We start from the raw sequence: 12,817 nt of genomic DNA on the forward strand, positions 1-12,817 counted from the left end.
TCGGGTCTCGGCTCGTCGTTGCTTCGTAAAGCGCATGCGTGCGGGCAGGAGAGGGGGAAACAAACAAACACCACCATCAGCACCATCGAGTGATGGAGAGGCGGTAGCCTAGAGTGGCCCCCCGCCACCCGAGGACGACGAAAGCGGCGCGAAGGAGTAACGGCCCGACCCCGAGCGCTCCTTCTCCCGCGCTCTTGGTGAGGTGGCGGGGCCCGCAAGCCCGGAGGGGAGGCTGGAGGACCCGGGGCGGAGCGGGACGGGACGGCCCTTTTGTTTGCAGACCGGATTTCCTGGTTCTCCTGAAGCCGCCTTGGCTCTGCCCGGCTCTGGCTCCCGTGTGTGGCGGCGGCGTGGAAAGTCCCCCGGGACTTGCTGAGCCGTCGCTGCTGTGGTTTGGTGGCTTCCCGGCTCTGCCCCTCAACCGCCAACACGTGGAAGCGGTGCAGAAGCTCAAATTCAGGTCTTCCTCAGGAGGGAGGAACATGTGGAGTTTGAGTGTATATGAAGATACCCTGCAAATGGCTCTTCCGTGAGGGGGCGGAGAGGCCAACTGTCCAGTATTGCACTCCCATCCTGCGAGGGGCGAGCAGGGCTGCAGCCGAGAAAGAGGCCCCCATGTGCGGAGCGCGTTGAGGAGCAGGGTGCCTCCACGCAGTCCCCATGCGGCTCTGGTGGGGTCCTGGCCAGTGTAGTCCAAGCGCTGGCTCATCACGCCTGCCGAGATCCCTTGGGATGTAAGCACGGTGTGCTCTCGAGCATTCAACAGCAGGCAAAGGGGGGCTCGAGCATAACCGGCGCCGATCTCCGAGGGCTCAATCCGATGCGTATTTTCACAGAACAGAGCTACAACTTCCGGCATGCCGCAGCCCGCATGGCTGGCTCGGGCATGCTGGAAGTTGTAGGCCGTTAAAAAAAACCAGAACCTGTCGAAACTTGTATATGATTGCACCTTCAGACAGCTTTCTGATATCCGCTTACCTGGTGCACTTTACTTTTGATGAGGCATAACAGATCGCACAGTACACATATATGAGTGCCCTATTAGTCATGGTGGGCTGCGTTGGCTTAGCGGAGGATTTGTGTGTGTGAAAAAGAAGTTGGAGAAAGAAGGTAGATGCAAGGAACTGGGTTCTGTCCAGTGTTAGTCCCGCTGAGAGTTGACCGTTTAAAGTGAAAGGGACTTGGCTGGGAACCAGGGGAGAATCCCTAGAGAAGCATGATTTCATGGCCAAGGAGAGAATTAAATAGGGAAAAGGCAGCAAGTGAGGGTTTAATGGAATGAGGGTTTAGGGTAAACAGAAAAGAAATCTCTTGGTGTTGAGGTCAAGGGCAAGGGGCAGCTTATTTCTAACAGAACAACTTCAGGGTAGATTGCCCAGTGAAGGGGAAAGCAAAGACATTCCTGTTCAGAACAAACTCTGGAAATCTTGCTGTTCCATTTGGCACTTGGATTCAGTGTTGCAAATAGGACAAGAAGTGCCTTGAGTCCGGTGGGGTATGGAGTAATAGCCTGTTGCTTGGTCAGAATGGGTGAGTTGGACTACTCAGTGAATAAAGTGTTGTGTGCACTTAAATCTGGTGAAGATATTTCCAGAACTGAATTTTTCATATGAGATGTTTAAAATGATAAATAAAGTTCTTGACATCTAAAGCAGCAGGGTGAACTTTGGAAACATCAGTATTGTCTGAAACCTATCTAAGAAGGCAAAAGCTTTTTCAAACACATCATTGAGATTCATGGAAAATTTTGAAGATCATGAATGAAAGTGAAAGAATTGAACTTTTGAGGGAAATTGAAATATATATGAAACTTCCTTATCAAACCCAAATTTACTTTACTGCTTTAAAAGCATAAAAGGTACCACTTGTAACTTAGCATATAAAATGGCATTATTCATTATATTTACAACATTTGCAGAGCAATTCTGTGCATGTTTACTTTGAAGAATGACCCACTCTTTTAATGAAGCTAACTTTTCAGGAGTATAAATTTCTTAGTTTTGGACAGGCAACATTTAGCATATACCCAAATATTCAAGAGAATGAGTGAGGTATAAAATTGGTTTTAGGGCATCTGAGAGTGAAAAGTTGGCCCCAAGGGAAGGACAGCAGGTGCAAGATACCTGCTTTTAGTATCTCCAGACTGGATCCAGGTTCAACATAAGAAGGCAAGCAGCAGTTCACAAACAATGATATTCTTTTGTGCTCTTTTCATGAATATGACAGCACCCTGTTAATGCAGGGTGGGTGGGGTTTTTTATTTTATGACTGCACTATAAATGGAAATTATTTTTTAGCATTTTAGATTTCCTTACACAAAAATACTCATGCTGTGCATTTTGAATAAGTAAAACCTCGATTTAAAAGCATTTCACATTTTGGTGTTCCCAAAAAATGCTAGGCAGCAGGGAGGACAAACTCCTGGCAATTTTTCACAGAATATGATCCCAAGATTTCTTTCCTGTTTATTCACTGTCAGTTCTGATCCCATCTGAATATATGGGAAATAGGATTTTGTCTCCTAAGATGTATTAGTATTACACTGCATTTGCTCTTCTTTTGCCTGTTCAACCAGTTTGGAAATACCTCTTTGAAATGCCTTGCAGTCCACCCAACTGCTTACCACTAACTCCAGATCATTTATGAATAAGTTAAAAAAACACCAATTGCAGTGCAGATCCTTGAGCTCCATTACTTCCCTCTCTTCATTGCAGGGATTTCCCATTTGTCCATGTTCTCTGCTTCCTGCTCTTTAATCAGTTACCGATCCATAATTGGTGACTAATCAGTTACCACAGCCTCTTATCTTATGACCGTTAAGTTTATTCAGAGTCTTTGTCAAAAGGAATATTGTAAAGGGTTAAGTTAGAATTACAGAACCTCTGGTTCTTCTGGGACCCAAATCAGGCCATCTGGGTTCTGCAGGTGAACATGTCTTCTTCACCTGCTTCCACTGCTTTTTGTGTTCTTTGGCAGTTAGAAGCCTATTACACTATGTGCACACCCATAGCTAAAATGGGAAGATAGCATTACTTGGGACAGCATTTATCCACTCCTGACACAGATACTTTGCTTTCTGACTGCTTTATGGTTTACCTGGGACTTCGTTGCTTGGGCTGGAGCTCCTTTGCAGTCATACTGCCCTCCATGTGCAGTTGGACTTACTCCATTGCAAGTATGTTTCAGTAAAAAGGAAGTAAGCCATCCTGGGACGATTTCCGTGTAGGACGGGGTAAAAATATTTTAAATAAATAAATAAGTACCAGGGTTAGCATCTGTATCAAACAATCTGCTAACAGCTGGAGAAACTAGGCCAATAATCTTGTTTAAGATCAATTTCAGTAGGCTTCAGTATGCATAACTACCAGCTTGTGTTTTGGTTGTCTGACAACTGGGTACTATGATTTAGCAATCTGTTAGCTGTGCATACTAGTAGCTACATCTGGGGTGAACTATAGCTGGTAGCTATCGTTCACTCCCAGATGTAGTTCTTAAGCATGCATTCACAATCTGGACTGTTAAAGAGTTGTGCCTTTTTTTACATTCGGCACAAGGGTATTTTTTACCCCAAGAACAGAGAAACATGTGAGCATTCCCAAATGTATTGCCCCAGTAATTAGCAGTGTCCTCCTGAAAGAACTTTGTCTGGCTACAGTGCCATAAGACACAGTTAATTTTTTTTCTATATATGTAGCATAGCAATTTATTTGTGATGATACATGCAGGATTCCATAGATCCACTTACTCAGCACAAAGATCTGTTCCTCAAGATTCTCCGCCTTTGCGTCAGGACAGGGATGGTTTCTCTCCCATCTGAACAGGTTTTTGCAGAAAGCAGAAGTAGCAAGTCAGTTTTTAGGTCTTGCAAAACATGGAATAAAGTCAGAAAAGAGCCCCCACCCCCACTCCCGGTGGAGAATTTAGAAGAAAGGGATTAGTATCTCTCTGCTGGGAAGGTGGAGCTTGGTGGTGTCAACCAATAATCATTGGTGATAAAGGCAAGCCGGAATCTGAGCCCTTGCTTATACCTCTTACAGATTGTATGTATAGTCCATGAGTATTTGCATGAATGTTGTGCATTGGCCTAATTTTGACAGCTGAATAAGTGATTGTGATTAGTGTGTGTGTGTGTGTGTCTGTGTGTATAAGAACACTGAGGGAAGTAGGAATTAAAAATATGTGGAGGAGGAGTATTGCACATGAGATTGATCCTGCACAACAAATTACTGCTACTAAATGCTGTTTTGGTACAGATTTAATGCTCTGAAAAACATTCAGCCTTCTGTTTGCCAAATATCTTTTAAGCCTTGCACATAGTTGTTACCTAGGAATACACTTTAAAACTTGGATAACATCAAAGACTAATTTTACTTATATCAAGAACTACATTCATTTCTCTTCTTCTGATCAGTTTCTTACTTGTTTTATTCTGCTAACTTAAATTCTATTTTGGATTTGTATGCTGAGCATGAAACAGATAATCTCAAACAATACACAACAATCCTTCTTCCAATTCACCAAACATTTCTTTCGATCTCTTGACCAGATAAACATCACTATTTTAAAAAGAATTTCTATAGGTCAGACTGCTGTATGGAAACCAGCTAATTAATAGATAGGGTGGGAACTATTGTATAATATTAATTTTTTGCTAATTAAAGTTGGTCATTTTTAGATCAAAGGATGTGCTTATCTCATGCAACCTGTTAGGACATAGTATGAAACAATGGTTGACTTTGCTCCCCTGAGAAAGCACACTGGCTTATAAATATCCCTTGATCTTATTAAAATGCTATTTAAAATTATGGACATATGTTTTAGCGTCTGCTTCATTTACATGGAGGGTGTTTAGAATTTTACTGCAGGCTAAAAGAAAAATTAATACTTTGGTTTGTCTTTCTCTTAACTATTCTTGGACTTGACTTTTACTGAAAGAATTCTTGTTGAAATAATATTTGTACAGGTGAATGATGCTAATCAAAGCTTTTGCACTGAATTATGAGCACCCAAGGCTGGAATACCTATGTGCAATTGAAAGAGTAAATCCTGTTGAAATTTCTCAGACTTAATTCTGAGTAAACATGCATATGGTTGGGTTGCTCATCTAGTATGTTACTGAGTGTTTAGCGTTTTTAAAAACTGTGATGAACATTATATTGCAATAAAGCACTATGCTATGCCTTTTTCACATATTTAGGGTGGTTTATCTTGATATCTTGGAGCTTCCTACTTGCTACTGTGACTTTGGTGTAAATCATTCAAGATGCCAGCAGCACTTGCGGAAAATAGTCAAGTTATCTGTGAAGTATGGGCAAACAATCTAGAAGAAGAGATGAGGAAAATTCGGGAAATTGTTCTCAGCTACAGCTATATTGCAATGGTAACTTTAGTGCATAACTTTCCATTCAAATCCAGGGTTTTGTTCCAGACAAGTGGAGTTGATTTAGATCAGTGATTCAGCCAGTCAAACTACTTGACGTATAGCGGTACCTTTTTAGTTTGTCTCAGTTGGTTTGTTGCTCTACCAGTGTTTGTCCAGCAGTTGACTGAAGAATCTCTAAACCACAACCTCAGTATCTATCTGCTTAGCAGGATTGTAATCAACACATTTGGAAGGTTAGGAACTGGTTAAAGAGATTTTAGAGGGCTGAGTTGTGCAATAAGCAGTATATTCTGCCCTTTCCCCTGTATTTCTGTGGAAACACAGTGTATGCATAACCCTACTCTTGGTTTTTCTTTAAAGTGATGACATGATAAAATGCACCCATGAATTTTACATAATGGGGAACAGTACATGTTCTACAGTGGTTATATATATGTCTCACAAGTAGTAGAAAAAGAGACAGAAACAACTGCATTTGTACCCTGACTTATTGAACCCTTAATACCAGGAAGTAGGCAATTGCAAAATTCAGATATTCTCTTTGACACATGATGGTGGCTTATTAGCATGTAAAGGAGAGATCATATAGTACCTGTAAGTCAAAGCTGTGCATGCACGTGCACGGTACAATACCAGCTTTCACTGATGCTACCAAAGTTTAGGTTAGATTTTTTTCCCCCTTGTCTTCTTAGGATACAGAGTTTCCTGGTGTTGTTGTTCGACCAATTGGGGAATTTCGCAGCTCTATAGACTATCAATATCAGCTACTCCGGTGTAATGTTGACCTTCTGAAAATCATCCAACTAGGCCTGACTTTCACAAATGAGAAAGGAGAATATCCTTCTGGCATCAACACCTGGCAGTTTAACTTCAAGTTCAACCTTACGTAAGTCTCTGGAATTGCGGGTGCAGTTCTGCTCAAAAAAGCTGTCATCGAGTAATAATGAGAGCTTTCTGTGGTATGACAGGGCTCTAAGAGGGGGAAAGGCCCATTTTAGCATGAAGGGATTATGTTTCAAGTCGGTATGTCATCAGAAAAGCTGTTAATGATTGGTCCTGATTAATAGTAGTAAAATAGTGCTGAAAACTGCCTAGTATTTTCACATAGGCAAAGCAGAAAGAGGCACACTGCCTCTGACTGTGCACTTACACAGCACCAGTTTTTGTACCTGTATTGTCCCTGTATACAAATAGGCCCATGAAAAGATAATGGAAGCTTCTTTGCCATTTTGATGTGGAACTAGATAGAAGACAAAAAATAGAATTCAACATATTTATGATAAATAACAGTTTTGCATGATAAACCATAAAGTGAAAATATCAGTTGATTTTTGTTACATCCACTGATAATTTAGATAAAGACTGATGTCTAGCATTTGCGTCCCTTTTCAGGGAAGACATGTATTCTCAGGACTCAATAGACCTCCTTGCCAGCTCCGGACTGCAGTTTCAGAAACATGAGGAGGAAGGGATTGATACTTTACACTTTGCAGAGCTCCTTATGACTTCCGGTGTGGTTCTCTGTGACAATGTCAAGTGGCTCTCATTTCATAGGTGAGTCAAACACTCTCTAAAGTATGATCATATGTAACACTTTATTATTAGACTTCTTTTTCATTATTTTTAGAACAAAAGAACTGCAGCCATTTGCCAACTTCTTCCCAGCAGGGCCCTTAATGATTTCAACAGTAGCAGAACAGAACATGAAATTCCACACATTAAATTATCAGTTTATCCTGAAAGTTTGATTGCCATCCAGTTGTTAGTTTGGGGAGTTCTGCAAGGGAAAATGGCTACTCAAAATCATTGATCTGGGTAAAGGGATAGAAAGTAGCGTTATGATAATTGGTATTAATAGGGTAGCAATGAGATGTCTGATCACTTTTAAATGCTGAACTTAACCTCATATGCCCTGAAGCCTGGTAATTGTTCTAGAAGATGGTAATTGTTCTAATTGTTCTAATTAATTGAAGCAAAGAACACTTTATGGGTCTTAGATCATAATTTAGTCTACTTAACTCCCAGCTCTTAATTTCTTGGCTGGTTGGTGGAATTAAGGAGACAACTCAATGCAACTGACCTCTTATGAATCCCAGCTGTTTTCCATTTCACAATAAGAGAGACCCATTGTGACTTGTTCTTCTTGTATTTGTCACAAATCCCTGTAATCAGCAGGGACTGTTAAGCAGACCTTTTCCTTTATTTGTCCAGGGAGCCTTCTCTAGATTGGCTCTTAATAGCAGTAGCTACAAGCTAAGTTTGTAGTGTGTTAATATGAGGAAGATGTAAATGATAACAATACCTTTGCTCTAGTTGGCCAGATTGATTGACCTCTTTACACCATTTCCTCATCAGTGGCTATGACTTTGGTTATATGGTGAAACTGCTGACAGATTCAAGGCTTCCAGAAGAAGAACATGAGTTCTTTCATATCTTGAACCTTTTCTTTCCATCCATATATGATGTTAAGTATCTGATGAAGAGCTGCAAAAACCTGAAGGTATAATGCTTACTTTTACCAATGTAATTGCCAAGATTAAAGGTTGCTTTGCATGTATTTTTGGAAAGATGGGAGTATATGTTATGAATTATGACTTTAAAATAAATGATGGTAGTTTTCATGTTTGTGCATATTAATGTTGGCATATATTGTCTATTTATTGTTGGGCTATGCTGCCTAAATTTAACCGCCATCCTGTGAGTGGCAGCCAAGCTTTTTATTGCCTCATAATGTCATTTGACATACATGGCAAAATAGCATGAGCTCCTCAGCCCCCGTGTCCTGGCAGCTTTATGCAGAATGGTTGCATTTTGTCATTCTTGCTCAAGTCTAACTGTTAGTGGCCAATATGCAATAACTTCAGCCATCTGCAACCAGGAATAGAATTCAGGAAGAAGCAGAAGTTCGTGCTGGCACTGGTTACAAGTGCTCAGGAATCAGGACAACCACAGAGTCTATGACATTTGCTTTTGCTCAAGGAGCTTCTATGTAACTTTATGTGGCATTCTGAAAAACTTCAGAGTGACTGGAATCTAGAGGCTTCTGGAAAAAACATAATATTTGAAATTACCCTGGCTCTGTCTGTTCTGTTACTGTTCAAATAAATTAATGCTTTAAATATGTATTTTGACTGACCAAATAGACCAGACTAAATGAAGTCCTAAAGCATGTAATACCAAGGTATTTGGTGGATCTATAATGACATATTTAGACTAGGACTGTGGTCTGATTTCTACACTTAAGCTTGCTGGTACAGAATATTCATGTAATTTTGTTGTAGCAGAATCTTTTAACTGGACCGCTTGCCCCTCTTGGATAAGTAACAGCATTAATCATTTGGAACTTACAGTGGCATTGTTGGTTCACTAAAATCTGATCACCATATTCTTTCCCAGGAAAGAATCTTCTGTATACATGATTTTGAAACTTCGCCTTGATCATTTGAAATTTGTGAAAGGCTTTGGTCTCTGTTAACTTCCATAACTCTTAAATTGTCATAAGCAGAGGAACTTGGGATAGCAGGTCAGATTCTTGAATTTCATAACCCTTCTGGTGTTGCAGGGGGGCCTTCAAGAAGTTGCTGACCAGCTAGACTTACAGCGGATTGGGAGGCAGCACCAAGCTGGGTCGGATTCACTACTCACTGGCATGGCATTCTTCAGAATGAAAGAGGTATGCTTATCTTACCTTGCCTAAATTGCAGGAGTGCGCACTGACTTGCGGCCTCTGACATTCTTACCATCTTTAGTCCTTTTTGCCCCTTTCCCTTGGGTTGTACAGCTGTCTAGCGCTGCTGAAAGTAACTGGCTTGTATCTAACATACCAAAAGGTGCACTGGATAAAAGTTGCAACCGGCATTCTAATGTATTTTCTTTTTCCAGTTGTTCTTTGAGGATACAATTGATGATGCGAAGTACTGTGGGAGACTGTATGGCCTTGGTACGGGAGTAGCCCAGAAGCAGAGTGAAGATGTGGAAACAGCCCAAGAGAAGATGAGCATTCTGGCTATTATCAACAATATGCAGCAGTGATTACTAGGTGCCATTCAGATATTAGTCCATGGAGGTAAACTACCTCTTTCACACCTCTCAAACAAATGGTGGAAGAACTAGCGCATTTTTACAGAGGGCAGAAGGCATCTTTACTTTGAATCTTGATAGATTCTATTCAAGCAATTGCATAATGACTGGTAGAGTGTTTTGCCCTTATGTAAAAACCAGATACAAGCTACAGTGTGTGTATATACCTCCTTTTTCTTTTAAACCTTACTAAATTTGCAAGTTGTAGGTCATTCCAGGACTTTCAGCAGAGCTGAAGTTCTCTCATGCACTTGCAGATTTAGCTTTTGAAAGCTTATTTTAAAACTTCTTTTGCTCTCTGTGAGGGTGATATGTTCCTAAGCCCTCTGCTAGTTTTTATCTTTTGTGTAAGTCGATCTGTGAAAATGAACCCTTCAGCCCTGGTGGTGGAGACACTGCATGAACCACAGACCTGTCCTTGTAGCAGCCATAATGGCTCTGGCTAGCTCCTCCTCCTCCCTTTAGATTGTTGGGCCATTAATTATATCAGTAAGTTTAATGTTAACTACTGTAGAATGGAATAAAACTGTCTGCATGCTTGAGACTGCAATAATTATTGGGACCAAATTGGTTTTACTTCAAGAGAACTACTTCACACTTCTGGTAGTGGGATGTTCAGCAGGTGGATACAATCACAAGTGTGTGCCAGGGAAGGGCTAGACAACATTTTAGATTGCCTTTTATATGACTTGAAGAGGAGCCCCAAATTGTTATGGGTTATAGTCAAAAAGTACATTTAATCATTTTGCAAGTCTCATACAAGTCAGAAAAACCAAATCCTGTTGAGGGAGAGACAGAATCCAGATAATGGTATTTTAACAAACTTAAACTCTCCATTATGTAAAGCACTGCAAGCTGCTGTTACATGCTTGTGTATATATCACTGGTTCTTAATTTTGTAAAATAAAGAATTTTCTTAAGGCATGAGACATTGACTTCTCTTTCTTCTTTTGAGAGGGTTTTTTAAAAATCCAAACAACTGAAAAGCCTGCAGTTTTGTTTTGAAAACATGCAAGCTCCATACTATATTAAGAATGGTCTTCAGGTTGTTGCTTGTGCAACCTCTTTCAGAGATATCACCATCTTTAAATTTAGTTCCAAATTCCCTACACTACGCTTAGAAGAAAGGTTTCCAATCACATTTTGAGTCAGTGGCCATATTTGGAATTTTATGCATTTGGCCTCTTACAAAATGGCTGTCATGTTGAGCATAACAGTGCAAAGACAAGGTGGTGAAATTAAAAGAAAAAGATCCTGCCAAGCTTGAACTCTGTTTGCTGCTCTGTCATCCATTTCACAGAACACAACTTGATGAAACAGAGAGATGTAATGTGGACTAGAAACTGAGTACAAGACAGAGGTGGTCTCTGAATACCAAATCACCTATTTGTTCCCATAAAGCACACACAACCTCACAGAGGCAAATCAAGGATGCTCAGAGAAATATAACCCTTTCCTGGTGCCAAAGTCAACCAACCAACACATACCCACAGAGAGAAAAACACAGGACAGTAAAAAAATCCCTACTTGGAAGTGGCTGAGTATACTTCAAAATGAAGGCTGGATTACAGTCACCCTCCATTTTTATTTTCTAAGAATGCCTATGTTGCTCAGAGGCATACCTGGAAATAAGTTTGGCACAGGAGGTTGGTGTTTCACTTTGAAGCATGCCAACCTCCTGGTAAAACAGCCAGGGAGTCTGGTGGGTACCAAGAGATGTATCTGTAGGCACATGGGCACCTGTGAGTACCATGTTGAAGCCCAATAGGCCTTACAAAAGTAAAATGTATCTTTGGATCCAGGGCAATTCAAAGTACAGTAAAAAAATGAACTTTGGGGCTCAGGCTCAACCCACTTTCACAGAAGTCTGAAAGCTTTCTATTTTGAACTGTCCTGTTACGGCCAAACTTGAAACTGGTTTGTTCTAAGTACAACATTCAGGATTGTTGATGCAATATGCTGGCTTCTTAACTAGTTTGGAAGTACCATTCCAAGCTTGCCTGCAACAGTGCACTACATAATTCAAAAGCAAGAGTGTTCCATCCTCCTCTCCTTGAGGGAGGAGACAGAGAAGTACTTACCCACCAGGTTAATAGGTACATTCTTGTAATGGTGCCTGAAGAGGGTCATTACATCACAGACATGCCACACAAGGCCTGTTCTCCAGCAGTTTTCATGGAGGAGTGAAATACCCACACTATTCAATTGTTACTGAATGGCACAGCTCAGCATTTGTGGAGCAAGATGAAGAATTCTTGACCATGAAAGTTATGTGCTGTAATACTTTTGAACACTTCTTCAAAAGCACAAGGCAAAAGGAGTGGCTTTAATTTGCATTCTCTCCCAGTGGAAGCCAAAAACTTCTCCAAGTCTCATATATGTAAGGTTAGTTTCTGTTCAGACTGCAACAAACTAATTTCAACAGCTATATATGAATACTTTTTCTCCCGACTCTCATATAAAGCATGTTCATATATAGTTGTAATAACAACATGCAACATGCCAAAGGCTGGTTAAACTGTATTGCTCAATATTAGCACTTGATAAGATGTACATCTTCCTTGAAGGCAGCAGGCCAGTTTCCATTTTCGATCTTTGCAAAGCTTTATCTAATTGATCATTAAAATGAATGCATCTCCAGTTTAGAATATACATTATTTTTAATTAGTTAGATATTGCTCGCAAACCTAATCCCTCAAAGTGAGAGATGCACAGACAGTTTAAATAGTATCTGTATATTAGAAAGACCTTTTACATAGTTTTCCTTTCAAGTAGAAAATAAGTTGATAGCACTGAAAAAAGGTGGGGCATTTTATTTTGGCAGCTTTTTCTGTTCTGTTGTGCATCACTCCCAGCTGGAATAATTGACCAACATCACTGTATAACAGTAGTTTCCTGTTCATCCATTCCAGCATGAAACATAGCTTCAAATTAAAGTCTTTTATATCAAGAGAAAACAAAAAGCAGGAGAGTCATATGAAGAACTTCTTGCAAACTTCTTTACATATATGAGTTCCTCCATATTTCCTAAGTAGGTCTAATGATTGCTCCTGTAATTCTGGAACCACCTTTATATGGCCCTGGGCACCTATGTGAAGTACAACAAGGCAGCACTCCAATACATCCGGGAAAGGAGAAGCCTGTTAAAAAAACACACAAGTAAAACAACATTTTTTTCTTACTAGAAACTCTACCAACAATGGTGGTATTTTACTGTACCGTTCACTTTTTACCTTTATAATGCTTGAAATGGGGGGGGGGGGTACTTTTTAGAATGCTAGTCATTAATATGAAAAGTACCCCCCCCACACACACACACAAAATGAAATAAAAATTATCCCTCCTATCTCCATC

The 12,817-nt window shown here is 40.4% G+C and overlaps 2 protein-coding genes across 4 annotated transcripts in view; one reads left to right on the forward strand and one right to left on the reverse strand.

Annotated features, from left to right (window-relative positions):
• On the forward strand, nt 1–10,390 carry CNOT8 (CCR4-NOT transcription complex subunit 8). Its single transcript, XM_044451043.1, has 7 exons — nt 1–197; nt 5,198–5,380; nt 6,076–6,269; nt 6,776–6,937; nt 7,739–7,883; nt 8,946–9,056; nt 9,266–10,390. Exons 2-7 carry the CDS (start codon nt 5,264–5,266, stop codon nt 9,413–9,415), a joined length of 879 nt encoding a protein of 292 aa, XP_044306978.1. The 5' UTR covers nt 1–197; nt 5,198–5,263; the 3' UTR covers nt 9,416–10,390.
• Nucleotides 10,391–12,104: 1,714 nt separating this feature from the next.
• Nucleotides 12,105–12,817, reverse strand: part of GEMIN5 (gem nuclear organelle associated protein 5) — a 46,016-nt gene continuing 45,303 nt past the window's right edge. For all 3 annotated transcript variants that reach the window (XM_044451028.1, XM_044451027.1, XM_044451026.1), the window contains exon 28: nt 12,105–12,603. In XM_044451028.1, coding sequence (XP_044306963.1) covers nt 12,436–12,603 — 168 coding nt within the window. In that variant the 3' untranslated portion in view covers nt 12,105–12,435. The remainder of the gene's footprint in view (nt 12,604–12,817) is intronic.

Source organism: Varanus komodoensis, unplaced genomic scaffold, assembly GCF_004798865.1.
Source record: "Varanus komodoensis strain SLA01 unplaced genomic scaffold, ASM479886v1 scaffold6_1, whole genome shotgun sequence".
Taxonomy (NCBI): domain Eukaryota; kingdom Metazoa; phylum Chordata; class Lepidosauria; order Squamata; family Varanidae; genus Varanus; species Varanus komodoensis.